Below are 24,800 nucleotides of genomic sequence, written 5' to 3' on the forward strand. Positions count from 1 at the left end.
GATCAGCGCTGCCTAGTTTGACCGTTTGATCGGAGTTTGGGAATGATTGACAGCTGCTCAGACACGGCAAGGCTCCAGCTCGCCTCTGATTGGTTGTTTTCCTCCGGTCTGTGAAATCTTGCAGAAGCCATTAGGAGCACCGGAGGACACAGAGGCACATGATTTTTATCACATTACCTGTCTCGTGCAGTACTGTAAGGATTTAGTGATTGTTTCATAAATTCACATCATTCAAATCACATTTGCTCCAATTCGACCCACTGCAGCTCTAAAGCCATCACACCCCTGTCATAAAAAAAGTCTAACCAACTGCATGCAACAAATAGCTTTATTTTAATGAGTTATTTTGTTCTTGATAAATTTGTTCGTGAGCATTATTGATAGAGCCGAGCCGAATTGTCCATCAATCCTCCTTTCATCCTGCTGCCACCCTCCACCGCTTGCTAGTCCTTCGGGCTCTTCTTATTTCAAAAAGACTAATGACCTTTCACCGCGTGACAGCCCGGACAGGTGTGAGGCCGATGTAAATCCGCGTCAAATCAAGTCCTATTGTGGTGCGTGTATTGTATACGGCCGGTCGAAAAAAGGCTGAGAAAGAGGCTTGACATGCTGTTCTCCACGTGGGCGTGTCTGCAGCAGGGCTGTGAATTGTGCCCCCCGGCTGGTGTGTGGTGTGACCAGAGAGAGAGAGGCCTGTCTCTCTCAGAGAGGTGACCTACTGCTATAACTCACACATACTGCCTGTTGGCAGGAGAATAATGCTGCTTTTACCACCGCGGTTTAGCCCACGGTTGACTTTTTGACCTATAAATCTTCCGCGGACAAGGAGTCAAAGATTCACAAGCCACTGGAAATTCAGGGCTTATCTGACATAACATGAGCAGACAGGACTCATGGGTCTCTCTGTTCTTATGAAAGGCTGTTGTGAAACTGTCCTTGTGAATCACACTGATTTCATCAAATGTGCAACATAGTGAGGAACAACTCCGCTTGTAGATTGATTTTTCATAATATAAATTCAATAGATACCTCTTTTACGACCTCATTTTTTTAAGAAAACCTCCATACAACTTAATGTAGAAGTAACTTTTAAGCAACAGAAAACAAATAGACTAAAAGACAAAACAAAATCTCTTCCCTGCTGTCGTGTTGGCAGCTGGGTTTAAGCAGGCATAGATAAACAATTTCTCCTACATTGTTTCACTTTGTGGTTAAATTTTCTCATATCAGATTCCTCACTGATACAAATGCTCCCTGAAAATATGGCCTCTCCAAAATACACTCATATTTCAGCCCTCATAATGCTGAGCCCAGAATCATCCAGCCTGGAAATTGCCCATGGAGAATTCATGTTCGCCGGGATATTATATGTGCCACATCCTATCCCGGCCTTTGTGAAGACCCTCTTCCCTGAATGGCCAATTTCCCCCTTCCAGACACTGACATTTCTGCTATCAGACTGCCTTCGGTCACAGGGAAAGAGATCTAGCCCACCCACCCCTCTTCAAATCCTGTCAGAGTAAAATCTCTCTGCCCGATACCCCGATACCCCCCTACCACCATCAACACCACCTCCGCCATACACTCCATCCCTGGCGGCAACATTATGCTGTCCTTGATGTTTTATCATTAGTTTGGGAGTGTGTGGTCCCCCACTGCTGTCTTTTGATGGAGTGCAGACAGTAAAGGCACGGAGACAGCCAGCCAATTTCCCCTGCTGCGATTCTGCCACAGCAAGGGGTCGTGCTATCTTTCCCCTGCACCAGAGCCAGGCATATATTCCCCTGATGAGGACGCTTTCAGCCCTCCTTAGTACCGCAGCATACCTGAATTGCCCTCCATTTTGTCTTTCTGATTATTTTGTTTGGGGGTTAGTGACAGGCCTAATCAGTACAGTGTGGGGCGGAGGATGCTGCTCGGGGCTCTGCTGCGCTGCAGCGGGAGACCACCAGAGTGGTTTAATTTGCAGTTTGACTTAATTATTGCGAGCGGCTGTGGAAAATAGCAACACCTTTCTATGATTGCTAGGCATTATTATTCATAGTTAATTAGAAAATGTATCAAAAAAAGAAATAGAATAGCATACCATAATAAAATATAATAAAACTCCAGCATGGTGAAATATTAGTGTCTTTTTCTTTGTGTGTTTTTTTTAGCCACGCTAGCAAGCATCCCTGTGGATGGCAATGACGGTCTGTAGGTCAGTCGGTCCATCACTTTGATCCAAACTGAAATATCTTGACAACTGTTGGATGGATGGCCGTGACATTTTATACATTAATGGTTCCCAGAGAAGGATATAGGCTAATGATCCCCTCGCTATTCCTCTAGCACCACCTAGAGGTTGGCATTTTTGGTTTTGTAGTGAAATATGTCAACTCCTAATGACTCTGGTGATCCCCTGATTTCCTGTAGCGCCATCATGAGGTTGTCATTTTCCGGTTTTGAGTTAGAAATCTTGTAAACTATTTGAATTATTGCCTTGAAATTTGATACTCACATTCATGTCGACCTCAGGATTCATTTTAATAACTTGGTGATCCACTGACTTTTCATTTAATGGCATCATCAAGTCAAAAGTTTAATTCGTCCAATTTGGTTTATGACCAAATACCTGCAAAACTCATGACATTCCCATCAGCCTCTGCTGTGCTTTGTATTTAGTGCTAAATAGTGTTAGTATGCTAACACACTAAGCTAACACTATACATGCTAAACATCAGCATGTTAGCGTGCTGACCATAGACTGTATATAAGAAGTGGACGTAGTCCACATTGGTTTGCGGACTGCCTTTTTGTAGCCTCGAGTTTGGCATTTTGGCTGTCGCCATCTTGTTTTTTTGCAACCAGAAGTGACACATGAGGGTGAAGCTAAATGCAACCGAACGCTGAATATGAGACATTTTTAGGCTTTCATGAACTGAAAACACACTGTGAAAGAGTTAAAGCTCTAAGACGAAAACACACACGACTCCCAGTGGTAGCGACCTGTCAATCACAAGGTAGCCACGCCCTAAAGCATCCCCTGCTTTATGGTCTATTTGACTCTAAATGGGACCATAATTTACTAAATGAACATCATGCTGTATTGAAGAAGACTTGAAACTAGTAATTGAGACCATAAACTCATGTTTACAATGTTTACTGAGGTAATAAATGAAGTGAGAAGTAAGCTCATTTTCTCATAGACTTCTATACAATCTTTTTGCAACCAGAGTAGTCGCCCCCTGCTGGCTGTTAGAAAGAATGCAAGTTTAAGGCACTTCCACATTGGCTTCACTTTTCAGACCCGGAGGTTGCCCACTTGAGCTAAATAGCTAATGCTAGCATGCTAACACACTCAGCTAACGTGGAGGCAATGATTAACACTACACCTGCTAAACATCAGCATGTTAGCATTGTCCTTGTGAGCGTGTTAGCCTGCTGACGTTAGCATTTAGCTCAAAGCAGCACTGCGCTAGCATGGGCTCCCAGTCTCATTCAAATTAACTCTCCACAGAAGCTAAAACGTATGCATGTTAGGATTATTTTTTTTATAGCACAGCTTCTCGTCTTCAATGACTTTTGTCTATTCTTTGACTCTTGTCTTCCTTTATTTCTTATACATGTTCTTTATTTTTTTCACTCTTTTCATCTAGATGCTCCCACCACTATCCCCACACCCACCACCAACCCAGTCAACACGCAAGGTACTGTATGCCCCCACTACTGTCCCTCTCAGCAATCATGTATGTGTCTTTGTGTGTGTGTGTGTGTGTGTGTGTGTGTGTGTGTGGGAGCTTGCATGCACGTGCGACCAGGTGACCGGGGAGGGAAAAGAACGAGGGCTTGTACCTTATGGCCAGTTTTAATCAGATAGCGCTGCTGATAGGTGACATTGAGGACAGGCAGCGCGGGGCTGTCAGAGACACCTGTCATAGCCCTTTTCCAGTCACATGTTCTGATCTGAGAGAACGTAGAGACTCTGCTTTGCTGCTCCGCTATCTTATCAGCATCTGCAGCTATATCTCAACCGGCCCATCCATCATATTATAATGCCCTTTACATCTCCCCTACAAATGCCAGTCACATGTCGTCTTTGCGAGGCCGAAAAACATCAATAACTATTTTTTCTCAAAGACGAACAAAATGAACGAAAAGGCAGCTCATTTGGGGGTGTTTATAGCAGAGCAACCTTTTGGCATCCTCTATACATGTTATTTTATACCCTGATTAAGCTCTGTTGCGAAGAATTATTTTAATATTAACCATCGCTATTATTTCAAAAGCACCGCTAAGGCTCGACAGATGGCGAGGCAACCTTGGGAGTTGACATTTGGATATGCCAGAATGTGACATTTCAACACAAAAAAACTATCCTTAAAGAATAGATCGGTTTATCAATAGCTGCTTTAGAGATACGGCAATTTTTGGCCCTTTTGTCATGACCACTCTGCATTTCATACAGTCTTAAAAATATGGAGTGGCATAATAAGTTTGAAACTCAGTGTGAGACTGCATCACAAAGCTCCACTATTCTAATGTGGCGGCTTTCAGATATCATTCATTTATACATTTATTTGATCAAATAATTGGCTTTCCAATCATTTGTTTGTGCATTATGTATTTATTTATTAAAACGAAATAGGGTCAAGAGTCTGTCTGTACTCATATTTGTGAGGTCTCCTCGGTTGTTTTTTAATCTCTGTTCACTGTGACAGAGCTTCAGTTTCAAATTACTTCGTCATTTTTTTAAATTCCTACTTCAAACCTGCTTTTTCTCTCTCTCTCTCAAATGCTAAGTTATTATACCAGTGATCATGCTGCATGGATACAGCCTCATTTCAGTCTCGCTGGGTGTGGCTCAGTCAAACAGGAAGTTGCTATTGCAGAAGTGTGCATTACTCTGCATTTTTTCCCCCCCTAAGCTCTCGTCCTCTGAGTTACACCGATGCAGCCCGTCGCCGTGTTTTCTGCTGTAACATTCCAGTAATTTCCGAAAGACAGGCTTGAAAGAGGATTTACGGTGATTTATGCAGTACATGCTGGGAGGATGTAATTGAGCTTTCTTGCAGTTCACTACTCTTCTAAATACCCTGTCACAGGGGCAATGGTATAAGCTGGCTTTCGGTAGATTGCCTTGCACAACCTTAATCAGCATAACAGCACAGTATAGCGTTTTCCTAAATAAGGAAGTATACGGCACGATTTCGTATTCATTCATTATGACCAGAGTGTGAATTTGCAAGGCCACCTCAACCACCAGCTGCGATTTTCTGCCGTAATCAGGGACCACTGAACTACTATTGTATCCTGATTTTAAAGGTCCAATCAGTACATTTTTGGATGCATAAATTTCAGTTATTGCCACATAAAGATTGAAGAGTTTGAGTTCTTGATTTTTTTTTTTTTTTTTTTTAAATCATAATTTGTTATGTTTGTTAACTGATCGTGACTAGGAATCACTCACACATTGCAGATGTAAGCAAGAAAATCATGAATGATCAGGTAATACACATAGGCGTCGTCTTATCTGACTTTTATCGATGGCTGTGTACGTAAAGGCAAAATAGAAAATAGCAGCGAGCACGTCTCCAAATCGTGAACAGTATCGGGTGCCAGGTAGTGGTAAGAACAGAAGAAACAAATCACTGGCACACACGGATAGTCTTTTTTAGTTTATTCTGGTCAAACAAACGAACGCGTTTTAGCTATAAGCCGTCATCACGCTGATGACGGCTTATACTATAGCTGAGACTAGCTCTTGCGTTTTCACATTTTTGTGCCGGCCACAGTAGTTCCCGTACACACTTGGCACACGAGAAAACTTGATGCCGCGAGATACTACACACTGCACCTTTAAATCTGGTTGTATTGTTTTAATTATTAGTTTTAGCCATATATCCGTTTATTTGAACCATTTATTGATATTATTGATGCTTGTGTTGCATAAGGACCAGTTGCTATATTTAAATCTATTTACTAGGGCTGTCAAAGGTAACGCGACAATAACGTGTTCACACAAATTTGTTTTAATGCCACTAATTTCTTTAAAGCATTAAAGCAACTTATAATTTTTAGTTACATCTGGATCAGAGATTGTACCTTTTAAACGTTGTTTTTTGTGCCCTACTTTGATAGCTCCACCTAGATCTGAGTAATTTTCAGTGTACTTGTGACTTGGATGAACTTACTGAATGAATACACTCAGCTTTCAAGTTGCTGTCATTCAATAATCCACATAAGCAGCAGGTGGACGCTATTTTCCCTCTGTAGTATGAAAGAAAACATGAAAAGGGGTTTCTGAATATTGTCAGCCCACTGTCTCCCCGTTTTGAGGTTTATTATATATGTCAAAAAAAGAAGTATTGGATTTAATTTCCAAAATGCTATGATTTCACTTGCTGGATTTTCTTCTCTCTGTTAAGTTTTTTTTTTTTTTTTTTTTCTTGCTGTTGCTGTGCAAACTGAAGCATCAGTTCAAGGCCTAAATATGGTTTTGTGCAGCGAGGGGACTTTAAAGCTCAGAATCTCACAGTTGTTTGTCTTCTATGCCGTTTCATGTTCAGAAACTTTCACAAGAGTTCATATTGTCAGGTCTTTCAGTGCCTTAAAAGATGCAGAGAGCGTGTGTGTGCGTGTAGACCTCATGGGAGAGATCAGTCACCCTTTCAGAGGAACATTTCTTTCATGTGTTTGAGAGTTTTCAGACTTCATTTCTCTCCATGTGTTTTTATTGCATATTTACACTAAAACAAAAAGCTTTTAGTTGACGTCTTGGTTGACAGATATGTGCGACCTTCTTTCTCACTGATCTAAATACTTGATTCTGACATATTGCAATAAACACAGTGGTACAGATGCAGCCACATAGAATTTCCCTCATCTCCGTGATGGGGCCCAGGCCAAACCTGAAACGGGTCCGTGCTCGGAGTAGTGGAGCAGCGATTGTCGAGGCTGAAACGGTTTCCTGCAGCCTGAAATCAGCTGTTCTTATTGTCTGTTGTACATCAGACCGGCACGTACATGTACTTCGCAAAAAGTCAAGGCCGCACCCCCATTTGGGGGAAAGAAAACCGAAGATCCCATAGACTTCAATGCAATTTGACGTATGTTTGGATTGTAATTTTGAAGAATTTGAATGCATTCATCTCTTGTTATGCAAACGCTTGTTTTATACATATAACTAATAATTATTTTTCATTATTTTGCGGCCTTGCCTAAATCAAGCATTCACAATACCTTAGCTAGCCATGCTAGTCACTGTGACCAGCATCATTTAGCGATTTACCACACTGACACTGAATTTGCACATATTGTATGTGCCTCAAATCTCAGTGTGAAAGCCTGGATTAACCTACTAGACAACAGCTTTTCGTGATTTTCCCTTTTCTCTACTGTGACAGCGAGTTTCTTTCCCCCAAACGGGAGCACAGCCTCAGCAATGACGCGTTGCTGGACTATAGCTTGGAGCCATAAAGCCCCTCTATTATATCTTTTTTAGGGCATGGCAGGGGAACAAATCGGAGATCAGAGTTTTGGGATGTATTGTTGGTGCAACCAACTACAACTAAAGTAGAAGTTTGGAGACATGTTTCAACGTCTTCTTGTTATGCTGCTACCGCCTACGACGGACATTCCGTATCATAGCAACCAGACGCAACCAAAGTGTCTCAGCTGAAAAAAACGCTGTGCCTCATTGCCATTCTGTGTTCTGCATTTAACAATAAATAAATATTTAATACCTTCATTTTTGTCATTTAAAAAGCAGCAATATACCTAATGATAGCCTAACAATAACGCTTATTTATATAGTACTAAAATCAGGATAAATTAAGCAATTTGTAAAAAAAAAAAAAAAATGGCAATAACATCGCATATCGCGCTTTTGAGCCAGTCGTTGTCACCGCAGGGGAAATTCCTTCACCGCGACAGCCCTACACCAGCATCACAGGAACAAAAAAAACACAAAAAAAATAGTACTCCACGAGTTCTTTGTCAGTGGATGTATTTTCTTTTTGGGGAAGAGGGTGGAATTTACCCAGAATCCCCAGCTCTGAAGGAATAAAGAGAGTCTGTGGCGGTAATGCTCCAGCTCGTCAGATGCTCAGAGATGATCCAAGCCAGGGACATGATATCCCGGCTAAGCCCTCAGTAACCCCCCTCTCCCCCAGCTTGTCACAGAGGGAAAGACACGGAACAAGGAATTATGTTGTAGACTTGATTAAAAAGACCCTATGTTTCTGCAGATCTGCAGTCCAGGGTAAGTTGTTGTTTAGCATGCTACAGCAGGACCTCTGCTGAATAATCTAAAAGGAATAGAAAAACTAAACATCACAGAGGCTTTGGGATGTGATGAGTTAAAGGGGGGGGAGGTCAGCCTCCTGATTTACAGAGAAGTTGTAAATTAACTGCCAAGGAGAGCTTTGCAAGCAAACATTACACTACGCATGAACCAGAGTTTGGCCTCTATACTGCACCCTTAAGGTTTGATAATACTACTAACCATATTATGGTTTTTATTGCTTGCTTGGCTAAGCCGTCAGGGATTTGTAACTCCTTATGACTTTAACATGCGTTGCACAGAATACATACATGACTTCAGGGTTATTCCCTTTTCTTTGTTCTGACTAACACATGGATTTTTTTTTTTCCATGTGACTTTGCACCAGATGGTATTTCAGGAATCCATTTCTGGCAGGTTATCATACATGTTTTGTTTGCTGTTTCCTCCCTCAGCACTGGTACATGTGAGGTGTTGGCAGGTTTCCAACGTTGTTTAGTCTTGGGGATTCACGCCTCGACTCCACGTACGCTATTGACTCCAACAAAGACTGCTACGAGTGCATTTAGTATTCAACATAATTAGCCATTAAACATTTACCAGCATTGTTTTAACTCTCGCATGTATCATTTCTCTTTGAAGTATTTCATTGGAAAAATTAAAGAATCATTTAGAAATGCTAATTACTTTTTTCCCCTCACGTTTGTTTACTCTGATTCCCAGTTGAAATCGGGCTTTTTTCTGACCTGAGGTTTTCCTTGCTTTCCTTTAAACAGTTATTAAAGAAAGAAAATATTGTAATGGTCCGTTTTAATTGGTCTCCAGGGAATAGGTTAGTAATGCCAGCCCACCCTGAAGTTAAAAGACTGTTTCACTGCAGTAATATTGTTTTTTCACGGTGCAGTAGTAAATGATTATGAGAGCTCTACTTAGCACATTAGGGTTTGGAGATTGAATGTTATGTGCCAATGAACTCGCACTGTGTCCTCATTTTCGGCTGATATAGTGCACTTTTGTGGCACGTTACATGCAACTTTGGGAAGAGAGCAGTGATTCTTTTTTTTTTTATATATATTATTTTGTCAACCTCTTCCCTAGCCTTGAAAACACGTTGGAGCGGAAACACGAAGTGGAGATGAGTACCACCGGCTTTTGTGCGGAGATGTTTGCCAATCTCAAAAGACAGAATAAACTGCCATCGAGGAGTTCAAGTTCGTTGTCACCGTTTCCATTCATTTGCCATTTTATTAGTTGTAGTGAGACCTTCACTTGTATTTCAGCACCTCCGTTAAATGTCACAGCTGTATTTGCACATCTTCAAAATCACTCTTTGGGTTGTTACAAAGGACTCCGGGAATCTATTTAGCGAGCGAGCAGTGACATTGGAATTCAACCGAGGACAACATTGTGCTCCGTTGATGGTCTGCTACAACAGCAATAGCAAAAAAATGATTTGGTGGAGATTGCCCGTGTATGCTCATTTCATTACGTTCATTTCCTTTTTCCGAACAACAACGAATACAAAAGGCCACGGATGTTAGCAGTTCAATGCCGCCAAAATGGGACTATTGACGGTCCTCAAGTTGATTCTGCAGCAATGCCCGATTGTCCTGCCGCCGTCCAGGAAAAGGTTACTGCGAGAGTCTATTCAGTGCAAGTGACGGCTTTGCTCTTTCAATGCACGAGAGTCATTGTTTCAATTATATCCATGTAATTACATCTATAAATTGTAATGTGTTTGTGTGTGCGTGGGTTACCGCATGTGTGTGCGACACACCTTGTTATGTGAGCGGAAAACTATTAAAAAAAAAAAGAAAAAAAGATGACAAAACTGAAATTATGTTCCATGTTATCAGCCTGGTGACAAGCACGCAGCTCTGACAGATAGTCTGATAGGACTCTCTGTTGCTGACCAGAGCGGCAATTAGTCATTCCAGTACAGAGACGGAAAGGTGCGACTGTAAAGCATGTGGAACTGGGGAGTTCAGCGGAGCAGATTTCACCGCCGCGCAGACACAGGCATCAGTTGCAAATCCTCTTTATTCCCCCATAAATCCCCACGGCTGTGCACATCCTGTCAGGGCGCCGGTGTGGGCATGTCAGCAGCACTCCCCCCATCGAGCCGCGAGCAGAGCTGCGCAGGCCTTATGGACACCAGCCACATTACAGACATAATCAAATTCTACTTATTTCAAGTGTGAGGCCACAAAGGCTGCTGTAATAACACTGTCTGTCATTTGGAGTTTTTTTATTCTATTCTAAGCACTGTGTTATATTACGAATATATATTGAGCATGGAAGTCCTGAGGGAATCACACACTTGATCCTGGGTGTGTTAGAGCACTGAATGACAAACTAATCTACACAGGAAGAGGGAGAGAATGATAGTAATGGCACTATAAAGAAACTATGTTCTTGTTGAGGTCAGAGATCTGGGTCAAATACAGATTAGCACTTCTGGAGTCCTCTACCTCTCTTTTCACGCTGTTACCCAAATGCAGTAAGTGGACAAAATAACATGAACACCTGCTATAGTACCTGGAGGTGTTGATTCAACTGAACCTGAAGCGTGGGATGTCGTTGTCCTGATTATATCGTAGGATGTTCATGTTATTTTGTCTACCTTGTGAGCAAAATAATTTCTCACAGCAACATAAAAGGGATAGTCCTGCACTTTATGATCCATGAAGTTGGGGGACTCGCAGGTGACAGATTTAGGGGCGGCTGTAGATCAGTAGGTGAAGTGGGTCACCCAATAATCATAGGGTTGGGGGGGTCCTCCTGTCCAAGACACTAAACCACAATTGGTCCCAATGGTCAGTGGATACAAGACACATATATAATGATTTTTGACTATATAGATCCACTTTTCTGAAGCTTTAGCCATATCTCGTGTCCTTCAGTGAGTGGAGTTTGCGCAGTTGTCATGGAGATGGGGTAGTTGCTATCATGTGACCTAGGTACAGGATTTCAGTCATGTGATAAATTAAAAGAAATGACCCAAAACCCAATGGAAAAATCCCACTGTTTTTTTGAGCGAGGCTGATTCTAACTTCCTGGTTTGCCTACAAAAATACATCATCCCTGGAGCACTATATACATCTATCTTTCAAACTCTATACATCTAGTTGGTAGCAAAGGGTTTCTGTTAAAAATTGTAAATCTGATATAACTCAAATGACATTTTCAGACTTAAGAAAATCTTGCTTCAGATCCTTAGAATAATATTAAACAACTGTTTTCACAGGCAGAATACTACACCTCATGACTAGTGACCTTTATGTTTAAAATCAGCTTACATTATGCTCTAGACCTCTGTATTACACTGCGTTACATAACATGTCTCATAATCTCCTTACGATGTAATGCAGGCTGCAGCAACACCGCAAGATGAATGAAAATGAGCACAAGAGTAACATTTATATTGAATTGGAGATCATGTTTTTGTGGCCCTCCCTTGTAATAAATACAGAACTGACAAACAGAAAACCAGTGTTCAGTGGTGTACTTAATGCAGGCAACATGATATGCAGCCAACCATAACAGTTGATACTGTAGGTGTTATGGGATTTTTTAGTTTGACATTTTTGTGATAGAGTCTCGGTGCTTACCCTGGGCGAATTTTTCTACCTGTTAATAAAAACTCTCCCTCGGTGTGCAGAGGCGGCCGAGACCCTGCATGTTTCCTCGTGGATGTGTCAAAAGGAAGACAGCGGGGAGCAAGGTGAGGGCAGGGAGGTGTGGGGGGGAGGTGAGGTAAGGGAGGTAAGGAGGGGGTGAGGAGACAGGACTGGCGCGAACAGGCCATTTAGTAGTGAATGTTCATTAGCATGGAGCATGGGCCCGCTCCCTCTCCGCGGGGAATGAACTGTGCTTTCTTGACATCGGCGATACAGTAAACAAACGGCGCCTTGCACATCCCTGCTTCACACACCCCGACGCACAGCAACGAAAGACGAGTCCATTTTAAGTGGGCGCTCAACTGAAACAAAACTTTTCTCATTAATTAGTTTCAATGCACTTCCAAGATGTCCTCGTGCTGAACTGAATGCAGCTTGAACAAGGTGTTTTTGGATTTTGTTTTTGGGGTTGAGATGTGAATGTCACTTGTCTCAGACCCCTCAACTCGACTTATTACGCCCTCGCAGCGCTGAGAAATTCTGCACTCTCCGCTCGTCTTTTATCAAAATCATTCAAGTTCAGAGCATGGCTAGTGAGATTGATGGAAAATTGAGCTGCTCTCTCATGCAGCAAAGAACAGTGCAGCCATTCCCTCGCCTGCCACTCCTCCATCAGTCCAAATGTGCACAGATATAGACTATTGATAAATGCCTCTGAACTATTCTGAGACTGGAAATTTAAAGGCTTCAGATTTTTTGCCTTGTTCTTCTGCGATGCGCGGATAAATCTGGCTAAATGCTAGACAGTGATACTCTCTGACACCTGAGGCAGCCACGTATTTCTCTGCATGGGGACACCGGGCGCCAATTTATCTCCAGACTTGTGTCTATTTCTGATGATTGAGCTCTATAACTTCCAGAAATGGCCTCTTAAATCACAATGTATTTTACAGTGTGTGAACTCTCGATGAAATTGCAGACGGTGCCTACTGTTTCATGGTGGAATAACTGTCTTAAAACATTTCTCAACACTGCTCACTCAAGGGGCTCGAGCAGCCATTATCAGCTATTTGAAGCACTGAAAATGTTCATATAACGAGCCTGGTTCAACACTATAGCACCACAAATATACGGTTTATAACTTAGAGAGACATCAGGCTTTATTTTAAACAAGTAATAGATACTGTTTTTATTTTTTTAAAGGAATAGTTCAACATTTTGGCAAATATGCTTATTCACTGTCTTGCCGAGAGTCGGATGAGAAGATCGATACCACTCTCATGTCTGTACAGTTACACTTGGGTATGGTACACATTCAGCCCGTTCGCATGGAAAGGCGTATGAATGACACGGTCATGCTCAAGGCATTTAGCGTGCAATAAGAACGCCGTATTTGCTTTGGGTGTGTCATTTGTACGCCATGTAGTCTGTACTGACTGCAATGTAAACGCATCCACGTATATGTGCTACGCTCAGAGCTAGTTATTTCAAATAAAAAGTGAGAAATACTGCTTATGGCGGGCGCGTGGGGAGGTGGATGGTTACGTTACGATAGTGATGTTTGTGACATGTTTTTTAGTGACGTTAGTGACATGTTTTCCGTACTTATGTTACGTTGTTTCCGTACGTATTTTACTTAGTTTACGTACTTATTTTAAGCCCAATCGTGACGTTTTTCCGAAACCTAAGTGGTATTGTTGTCTAAACCTAACCGCAGACGTTACCGTAGTTATATTGCGTGGGATACAAATGACATGCTAAAAGCGTCGTATAAATGACACACAAAAAGCCCAAAATGCGTTCTTGTGACACGCGGAATGTCCTTGCAATGTCGTGCGATTTATACGCCTTCCTGTGAGACTTTATGTCTATGCTAAGCTAAGCTTACCAGCTGCTGGCTGTAGCTCCATATTTATTGCACAGACACGAGAGGTATTGATCTTCTCCTTTAACTCCTTTAAAGAGAATAAGCGTATTTCCCAAACATGTTAAACTATGCCTTTCAATGTAACATGAATAGATTTTGTACATTCAAATGGGCTTTGAATTTGCGTTGTTTCATGGACAATGAGATAATAACAAATTAAACATTTTAGTTAGTAAAAAGCTGCATTCTGGGTATTATCAAGCTGAATTATTGGCAGTGGTTTGCAGGATTTGTCAGGACAGTAAGTGAGAACTAAATGGGTTGATAGCCTGTTTGTGGGATTTTTAATTTCAAATTGTGAAGCATTACCATCCTCCGTGGACAAATTTGTCCCGTCTGCCATCTCATTTTTTGTTATTGGTAAACAACATAAGCTGGCATTTTTCTCCACAGCCTTTTCAAGTATTTCATCTGCAGGTTAGGTCATGCTAAAATGCTTTTGAGAGAAAACAAACCAATTTAGTTTATTTTGGCAGCCTAATGATTTAATGGGCCACAGCTTCCCGTGTGGTCCGCGTCTGTATGGAGGTATTAGTGACCGGCTGAGGCGCTTTGCTGATCATGAAATTATTTACGGTCCTGTTTTCAGACTCCAGAGCCGGCGAGGGGGCACCGCAGAAAATTGACCATGCTGTCATCGGAGGAGTGGTTGCCGTGGTGATGTTTGCCATCCTCTGTGCACTCATTGTTCTCGGTCGATACTTTGCCAGACACAAAGGTAAGGCGACGGCAGTGCAATCGTACTTGATCATGAACAACATCTTAGAGTTCAAGTGCTTTTTGTTGTCAGTGGAGTGTGATAGGATTGAAGAGGTGTGGGCGCTAATTCGTCTGTGCTTTTGCAGGAACTTACTTCACGCATGAAGCCAAAGGGGCGGACGACGCCGCCGACGCAGACACGGCAATCATCAACGCGGAGGGCGGACACAACAACACAGACGAGAAGAAGGAGTACTATATCTAAACTGGACAGGCCAGGAGAGACGGGTGGGGATGCTGGTGGTGGTGGTGGTGGTGGTGCTGTAGGAGCATTATGTCTAACTCTGATTGGTTACGAGAAGGCTTGGGGGCGGGGAGGGCGAGATTTAAAGAGGAAGAGAAGAAAGTGGAAAGTTGGACTGGCATGGCCAAGTAGTAAGAAGAGGCGTTGCTGAGTCTCCTATCCGACCCTTCCTGGACTGCCGGGGCCTATTCTGTACAGTTCAGTTATTTTACAGACAATTTTGTGCCTTGTTCTATTTCTTTTCTTTATTTCGTTGTTTTCTTTCCCCCTCCTTCACATGCTTGTTGGATTTTTTTTTTCAATGTAATCCACCTGATCCTTTGTTGCATTTGGCTTTCGAAGATTAAATGGGCCTGGTGTTTGTCTATATGTGTGCTGCAGCTAGCTTTTAGCTCATGTACCCAGATCTGAGGAGCCAGCTCATACACACTTCCTTTTTTTCTTTTTGAGTAATCTCCAGAGTTCAGTAACTGGAACACAGTGTCAACACATTTCTCCCTTGCTGGGTCAAAGTCCAACGCTCCCTGCAAAAGTCATCACAGATTGGTTTATTTCAGCGCAGATTTCACTCAACCCCCCCCCCCCCCCCCCCCTCCCCTTCGAGGTCAGGTTCACTGTGTCGATTACTAATGTAACAGTTGTATGAGTAATCACGCTCATCATAGAATGTATTTCGTTCCTAAAAGTGAAGTAGGAGTGCCGTTAAGTATCATTTCACACCGAACCGTAAAGTACAGCTGGTCCCTCGCTGGTTTCAAGAGAACATCTGACGATTAGTAGACGTGAGGTCAGTTTAGTATTCGTTTAGGGTGTTGTGGAGTCCAGTCAGACATCCTGACAGCTGTAATGTGCCATGATGCAGAGTTAAAATTCCTAGAGAGAAAATCAGAACCACTTATTCTTTTTTAAACTCTGTATCAGGTTTTTCCTGCTGATTGAGAGATTAGCAGTAAATCACAATAGCAGATAACATTTACTGTCATCTGCTTTCTTTTGTTTTTCTGTTGTCTTTAGCTGAATGACTGGTTCTGGAAAAAAAAAAATCTTAAAGGAATAGTTTGACATTTTTTGGAAATACGCTTATTTGCTTTCTTGGCCAGAGTGAATGAGGAGAAGAGCAACATCACTCTCATATCTTGAAGCTACAGCCAGCAGCTGCTTCGTTTAGCTAGCATAAAGACTGGAAACTAGCTAGCCGAGCTCTGTCCAAAGGCAAAAAGAAATACAACTACCAACACCCCACGTCATTTCTATTTCTGGCTTTAAATTCATGTTTAGCATGCAGTAGGGCTGCACGATTTTGAAAAAAATGTCATATTGCAATTAATTGGACTGATATTGCAATTGCAATATGATTTGCGATATCAGAGGGAATGATACGTATTACATCATTATTCTCATTTTCATTGAAAAACCTCCGCCAAGATGCGTGACTTTAAAAACAGATCACAGCTCACAGCTGGCGGTACCGTGAGGTGGTCGGCTTATTATTAACACGGTGTGTTTCCGTGTAACGTATCGGCAGATGCCTCTCTCATTCGGCAGTTATGTCTGTATAACGTTACACTACGTTTTCTGTCATCCTGTCATCGACCGCTTTTTGTGTTTCTCACAACGGATGGCCAGCAGCTCCCGCACCTCGATGTCTCGCTACACATCCACACATGTATCTCTCTGCTCTCAGAAGGGGGCTGGGTCACGCGTCAACAGTTACACTGCGCGTGTGTTATACCCTGTGGTCTTAATGCTCAGGCTGATCGTAATCCTTAAACAATTTCCTGAATCCGTATCATGATCCGGATCGCCACCTAATGGATTGTTCATTGTGCTACACTTCAAAAAATTTCATTCAAATCCATCACAAACTTTTGGAGTTATCCTGGTCACAGACAAACAAACAGACAAACAAACAAACAAACAAACAAACCAACGCCGGTGAAAACCTAAGTAATTATTATCGTGTGATTTTTGCGGGGATCTGTACCAAACAAAGATGTTTTCTTAAGTCTGTAGAACATGATGAGTTGGCCAGGACATCTCTGCAACACATCAATATTTAATAAGAAATGGTATTTTAACTCACATTTTGCCTTTAACAAATATTGCGATTTTAACAAATACTGCGATTTGAAAATTGCAGTAGGCAATTTTGATTAATTATGCACCCCTAGCATGCAGATATAACAGTGGTATTGATCTTCTCATTTAGCTCTCGGTAAGAAAGCAAATAAGTGTATTTCCTGAATATGTCGAACTACTCCTTTAAAAACATTGCCTCTTTTATGAGTGATTTTAGAAGCTATTTTTTGTCAGAATTATTTTTCTTTTCGTCCTTTTGATGGATGGACCAAAAACATGGAAGAAAATGGCTTATAAGTACGGAGCCAAAAGACTATCTGATGGCAGATATTATGTGGGTTTTTAGGGTCAAACTTTACATTAAACTCTGTAGTACCTAAAAGAGCGACTGTTCCTGCTGCATTGATCATAAAATCTAATCAAATGTATTAATTGTTGGATATTGGTACAGCCTGCTGTGTGTGCTTTTTGGTTTAAATATGAAATTCTTCACGTTTGCATACCACCCACACGGTCGACCCTGGACCAAATGTAATAATCATGTGAGTGTGCGTATATACAGTGAGCATTACTTGTATACAGCAAAGGCTGAAAGTCCACTGTGCGGAGTGCTTCTCTCTAAATAATAGATTTTTTTTATCTGATAATAGAATACATTGGACATTTAACTGGAAATATTTCCATGGCATTGGTTTATTTTTTTTTCAAGGTTTTTTTTTTTTTTTTGATTGAGATAGTACTGTGTTAAAGGGAAGAAAGGTTGTTACACTTTCAATGGCAAAGTTTCCTTTCGGTGATGTACAGCATAAGGAACCAAGGTATGTCCACGTGAATGCCTGTATTAAGTGGAAAAAAAAAAACTTTTCACTGCTTATTTCCTGGCTTAGAAATTCTTGCTACATATACTTTTTTCTACCCTCACCCATATTTCAGCATAAAGACATTCAATCACTGCAAACATGAATCAGTTACATTTCCTCGCTGCCTGTAAAGACGTTTTACCTTTGGGCTGTCTTTGATAGCTTGTGAGGGCTCTCGGCCTTACAAGTTATCAAAGATTTGCGTGGAACTTTAGACTTGGTTTGGGGAAAGATCATTTTCTTAACTGTCATGCCGCAGCCTCAAACCTTCACACAGGAGCAGTCTACTGTTGCAAATTTATTTTTTTTATTTCCCCCCACCAACACAAATCAGAAGATCCTGCGCTCGCAGTCAGAGACGCAGCGGGCAGGCCGTGCATGCTTCATGCCTCTGAGAGTCTGTCACAGCTAGAAGAGTAAAAACCCGTTTGGTAATTAGAGAGCGATTTCATTGTATTGCTTGAATAAGACAAAAAATATCAAAAAAATTAATAAAAATGTATTATGAAAAAAGGATAACCACTGCCTTAAACCCACCTCTTGATACTTATTATATAGGAAAGGACTGAAGGACTTAATTTAGTGCCTTCTTTGATTTTGAGGCATATGGTTAGTATCTTACAGTATCCTCATGTACACTCTTACAGTATATCTTGTATATTTCTGTCCTTTCTATCTTACAGGGCCAATACTCATCTAGGTTTTCTGTATTCACGCACCATAGACTTGCATCACGATTACGACCTGGAGCATAAAAAAAAGCTGGAATGAGTTTATAGAAAAAAGCATTTCCTTGTTTCTTCGGGGTGGTTTGGCAGCTTCCACTGACTAGAATGTCGTATGCCAGGGTGTACTATTTATTGTCTTAATTAGTGATCGCAAAACAGTTTCCAATTGGTCATAATTATTTTCTCTGCTTCGTTTCATTTGTTATTTATTTGGACATCTTCAAGGACAAGGCTCGCTAGTAATATCAAGAGAGGAATACAGTACTGAAAGCTGTAATAAGCTACAATAAAAGTACATTTTTTAGACTTTTGGTGTCATGGAAACAGTTATGTGCATGACATTTTTATTTTGAGGTTGGATATTTATCTTAAATGGTCATAACGTGACTGCTGCTTTTAATCGAGGAGCGTAAAAAAAAACATCGCCGGAAGCATCATTCTGATCCAATTTGTTTTAAATACTTGATATTTAGTATGTTTGTTTTCACTCTCTCAGGTTCATGAGTGTTAATAGTTGTGTTTTTTTGCATCTCAGGTAGAATGCAAATTAAAAAGGCCCCAAGTATATACTGTAGTACCACAGCTATTGAAGAAATCACAAGATGTACATGTTTTTTTTCTCATTTGTACATGTTTATGTGTTCTAAATATGGTGCACTGTTACAGTAAACGTTACATATTATTTTGCATAGACCTAGTTCACAAAGAAAGAAAACTAGATTTGTTAAGCAGACGAAAATTATGTACAGTCAGTGTTGACAAAAATCACGATGATGTTCATGAAACTTCTTCTTCTTCTTCTTCCTCCACCTTAACACTTTGCTCATACAGTATCGGTTATTTAGTGATTATAGGATGTGACCACAGACAGTCAACCAAGCACCTGTTTGCATTCAGTCACGCATACATTTCCATAGATGAAAAGATGGTGTATTTACTGTGACATGAAGTTTTATGAATGATCTGTAACATGTGCTGGATATTTGGATGAAACTCATGTTTAAAGCCTGGGGAGGGAGTCGGGGAGGGAGGGAGGGAGAGGGCGGGGTTAGTCGTTTTATTATCCCCCAAAAAATGGTTGTTTTTGTTGTTGAATCTTAAATTTCTCTCTGTACCCAGGTGACATTTTTTTTTCTTTTGTGTAGTGAAGAGGATGTTTCTCATATGACCATGCATATTTTGTATTGGTTCACACCAACATTTTTACAAAAGAAAAAAAAAAAATCAGAACAGTACTTGTCTTAATAAAAAGATATCAATGTTTAAAGCGCTGCTGTGTTGTGACTTGATCAAAAAAACGTTTCGCTTTGTAGTCCCGTCCTGCCCGGAGACGGAAGGCGGTACAATTTATTCACTTGTATTTGTTGTCAAAATTCACTCCCGCCTGTTTTTTTTTAACGTGTTGAATACATTAGCTGGATTGAACCTGCTCGTATCACATCCTGAGCCGCTGATACTTGTCAAACTCCCGAAGAAGAAAGATCTCGAGTGGAGGCAGAAATACTGTACCGACGTATTCGATGTGCAGCAGCGGCGGCAGCAATCTGAGCTCCCATCAGTGAGTGACACATGCACTGTGGTATAGAGGCGAGAAACAGTTTAAAGGACACGATGACTGACACCGACAGGCTCGGGGGGCCCCTGTTAAGATTTCCGGGCTGAACATGTTAGTGATTTGACAAATTGATAGGTATTTCGAGGTACAAGACCCAGTTCATAACCATAAGCAATTCTGTCATCATAATTCTGTCAGTGCCACCATTTCCCATTACTTTAAGTGATCCATCCCAGGTAAAGGTCAATAACATTATTCAAACTTTAATGGGAATAGTTTAACCTTAGAAACCAGCCACTTTTCTCCCTTGCTCATACAATAATTGAAATATAATGCGACCCTCAAGGAACATTAAATACAGAATTTTTTGAAACATGACAAATGATGTGATTTTCTGTATATTTATAAAAAAAACTTTTGAGGTTAAACTCTTGAAAATTAAAAGCAGGTACAAGGCATTTGCTGTTACCGGCTGTCAGTGCATCATGAATGCATGAAAGTAGGAGGGTGATGTTTCAGTTAGATAATACTAATCCCATTAAATGTTCAATTTTAATTTGGAATGACATGTTTAAGTGTAATTAGCACAATGGGGAAATTGAGAGTGAACGAATGTCTGAGCATGGCTTGTTTAGTTGGCTAATTGATTGATTGAGATTGATGGCATGTAGCACTTGGCTTGGCTGAGGTATAATTAAATGATGTGCGAATAAATAATCGGTGAACAAAGGCACACGCAACAAGCTCTGTCTGCACACTTATCTCCCTCTATGTTCGCTCCTGTTTAGCACAAATAGGAAGAAAGGACTTGCATAATTCATATTTACTTATTTATTGACTGATTCAGTTGTTAACAAGAGGACAAATCCCTCCAGTATGTCGCTTTTTTAAACTGCAATTTTATTCCTTACACTGAACAGCTCGCAGGCTTTCTGTACAGAAGATTTAGACCATTCTATAGGGCCTATGTAAGATTAGAAAGCCTCAACAATTAAAATTAAAAATGCCTGATGGCAGCTTACAGAGGAATTGTTTATACAGTATTTCACAATTGCTTTGGCTCAATTTTCACTTCAAGGTTCAATTTGAAAAAGTCTGAACACAAAGGAATTACTCCCACAGCCCCGTCAGATGAACTCAAGTGCCCCTTTATTGTTGTTGTCATGTGTTAATTTGAACTGATTTCAAACTGTGATTTACATTAATTGGCTGTCATCAATACTGCCAGTAAAATACTCTATTTATAAAAATGACTACATTGTACTGTATTTGGGATTAAGGTGAAATTCCATTGTTAATGTCAAAAAACAATATTGTGCCGGCTAATCTGCTGACACTAAATTCAATAAAATACAGCACTTTGTTTTATAACAGTTATACACTGTAAATTAAGTTAACAGTAAGCAAACTGGAAAAACTGTAATGTACTGGCAACCCTGCTGCCAGTAGTCTACTGTTAATCTACATGACAATAGTTTACAGCGGATTGATTACAAAAAAAGTGGTTACAATATCTTTTTCATATGATTGAATTGTCAATGCTCGGATCGGTCTGGTTCAGTTTGCTTATGCATATTCCCAGTGAGTCCCAATGTGTGTGCCACTGGCTAGCTAATCGCCGCAGCTCTGCACTGTTCTCATACGGCGGTTACCGCTGACAACGCCGTCCCGACCCACAGCGTCATCATGGAAACGTGGCGCCCACCCTCCGGTTCCCCCCTCAAGGTAAACACTGTTAACTCTGTCAGCCGTTGACGTTGTTTGCACTGCTCGTGCTGTTAACATCATTAGCTCCTAACCACCAGCTCAGCCGTCGCCATGTTGAGAGCCGTGTGCAGGCAATTCCTCAATCAGACTTTTACTTGTAACATTATTTATACACTGTGGTAGGCTAGTGCTACTTTTGATTTAGTAAAATCTGAGTATCCTACTTATTCCACCACTGTTACCTCATGTTAGCACAAGTTTTAGCATGTATTAGCTACTAAGAACACAAATGCAAATTCATTTCCTTTTAATTACTGTCAAAATGTTGTAATTCATTGAATGTTCTATTAGTGTAAATTGTGGTTTATTGGAACTAGTGCAGTGCACGTTCGGGACGTGGCCTTACGGAGCGAACAGTTTTTCAAGATATGGGAAGGACACACACACACACACACACATTAACACACACACACATTATGCAGAATAATAGGCTATATATTATATTACTGGATTATGATTAGTGATGCATTAGTGTGTAAGTGTCACTAATGCTGCAGCTGGTAAAGGTGGAGCTAATTTCAGCTACTATTATATTTAACTGCCGGGTAGATTAATCTATAATTATACTAGGGCTGTCAAAGTTAACGCGATAATAACGTGTTAACGCAAATTGGTTTTAATGCCACTAATTTCTTTGATGCATTGATGCAACTTGCAATTTTTAGGTTGTAGCAGGCTCAGTTTTAAAGCTAGAGTGAAGATACTGGCATCATATGAAACTAGGAAAACCTAATGAATACATTGGTACCAACCATGTCATACTAGCTTGTCGCGAAGGAGGTTAAATAACGCTCGTCGAGGAAAAACTGTCAAGGCCATTTTCAAAGGGGTCCCTTGACCTCTGACCTCCAGATATGTGAATGAAAATGGGTTCTATGGGTACCCACGAGTCTCCCCTTTACTGACATGCCCACTTTATGATAATCACATGCAGTTTGGAACAAGTCATAGTCAAGTCAGCACACTGACACACTGACAGCTGTTGTTGTCTGTTGGGCTGCAGTTTGCTATGTTATGATTTGAGCATATTTTTATACTAAATGCAGTACCTGTGAGGGTTTCTGGACAATATTTGTCATTGTTTTGTGTTGTTATTTGATTTACAATAATAAATATATATAAAAAAAGCAAGCATATTTGTCAACTCCCATGTTGATAAGAGTATTAAATACTTGATAAATCTCAATCTAAGGTACATTTTGAACAGATAAAAAATGTGCGATTAATTTGCAATATTCATGATTAACAATGGACAATCATGCGATTAAATATTTTAAATATATATCGATTGGCAGCTCTAAATATTACATCATAATTTATAAGTTGATTTATATTTTGTTTAGTCAATCTGAATTTACAAAGCAATTAAAGCTGTCAGATGGATGTATTGCAGTTAAAAGTACACTATTTACCTCTGAAACATAGTGGAGTAGAATAATGTAAAATGGAATTTCCTGGTGAATATACTCTAAGGACTGAGCCGGTGACTTAGTGTTTTGTACTTTGTATATAAAGATATCATATTGTGAAATCTGAGCCAAAGCAATTGTAAAACACTGTGAGAGAAGTTAACACGAAGGAACAAAAAGGCGTTAAAGACGAATCCCAATCCAACAAACTCAAACTGCGCCAAGTCAACTATTAACATTGTGGGGGGAAAAATGCCAAGTCATTTTCTGTGAAACAGATGAGCCAGTTGTTTCAGACAATGATGAAGGACAAGCACCTGAAGCCTGCGATAACCACAACACAATTATCTCAGACTGCTACAGTACGACCCAGAGAAATCTGCATTAATTAAAGCACACACAACCAGCCTGTTAATCCTGTATGAAAGTGTCAGGGAGAAGAGACGTGTGTTTGTGAGGTGATTAACTCCAAACCTGAAAGATGCTGTGAACAGCACCATAGGCTCTGGTGTCAGCGATGCTGCTGTTTGATGTTTAGCAGTCTGATTCTTAATCAGAGATTGATGTTTACCAGAGGGAGGAAACGTGCTGGATGTTGATGTGGACGTTTTAGGTGCGATTAATTAGAAAAAGCTATAAAAATAGGTTCATGTTGCCCTTCTCTGTCACCCCCACCCAAAAAAAAAAAAAAAGGTTAAGTGTTTCAGACAGGAAATTTGTAATTATCTGCTGAGCCTAAGCTTCACGCAGCATCCTCTGAAGTTCCCCTCAACCAAATCTCAAGGTGACTCCTTTCTGCGGAAGACAAGTTTTCTTTTTTTGCCAAATTTACATTGATGTTCCGCTTCATAGCCACCACCCAGATACAATAAGCAAGGCAAACATTTCCCAATCTTCCCCTCTCATCTTCTATTCTGCCACGTCTGCATGTAATCTTTCTATCATAATTAGCATTGTTGATGCGTAATTAATTTTCATTTAAAGTCGACTTTTAATTTGAAACACTATAGATAGCTGTTCCTGATTATCTTTTTGAGAAAGCCGTATAAAATGCCATTGTTGCATTACAAGTTTATTTAGTCGCCGAGCTTCTTTCTGATGCGCCGCGACGCCTCTATGGATGTTTTTCCGCTTATGTTTTGTGTGCGTTTCTGTTGTCAGCATATGAAAGCGTTCTATTTTTGTGGGACAGCCTGTTACGGTCTTAAAAAAAAAAAAAAAAACAGTCTGTACACAGCCTTGAAGTCAGTCACAGGGAGGCTTGGTGAGCCAGCGAGTTGCTGCAGGAACATTACCACCTCAATAATTTATCGCTCTGAGTCTATTTTCACTTATTAAATTAATTAGTTAGGTAATTAAAAGTTACATGTTTTAATTAAATCTGCATTGAATTCAAACACAGGGCCTCCACCTGGAAAGAAAGGCATCATGGGATGAAGTTCGTCAGCTTGAATGAGCTTGAACTTCAAATTCAATTCCGTTTGGGAAGATGTGGATAAGTTAAAAAATTATCTGTTTCATGCTCTGTGGCCATTGCAGTCACTCTCTTTAGAAATAAGAGTGGAAGATAGTAACACTGCAGTGCCTTA

General features: G+C 40.6%; 1 protein-coding gene across 3 annotated transcripts in view; it reads left to right on the top strand.

Moving 5' to 3' along the window:
• cadm1b (cell adhesion molecule 1b) overlaps positions 1-15,937 on the top strand; it is a 162,996-nt gene extending 147,059 nt beyond the window's left edge. For 2 of the 3 annotated variants that reach the window (XM_037776006.1, XM_037776004.1), the window contains 3 exons: positions 3,639-3,689; positions 14,400-14,528; positions 14,656-15,937. In XM_037776006.1, coding sequence (XP_037631934.1) covers positions 3,639-3,689; positions 14,400-14,528; positions 14,656-14,774 — 299 coding nt within the window. In that variant the 3' untranslated portion in view covers positions 14,775-15,937. The remainder of the gene's footprint in view (positions 1-3,638; positions 3,690-14,399; positions 14,529-14,655) is intronic. The other variant, XM_037776007.1, reaches the window with a different exon arrangement.
• Positions 15,938-24,800: the final 8,863 nt, after the last annotated feature.

This window comes from Sebastes umbrosus, chromosome 7, assembly GCF_015220745.1.
Source record: "Sebastes umbrosus isolate fSebUmb1 chromosome 7, fSebUmb1.pri, whole genome shotgun sequence".
NCBI classification, from domain to species: Eukaryota; Metazoa; Chordata; class Actinopteri; order Perciformes; family Sebastidae; genus Sebastes; species Sebastes umbrosus.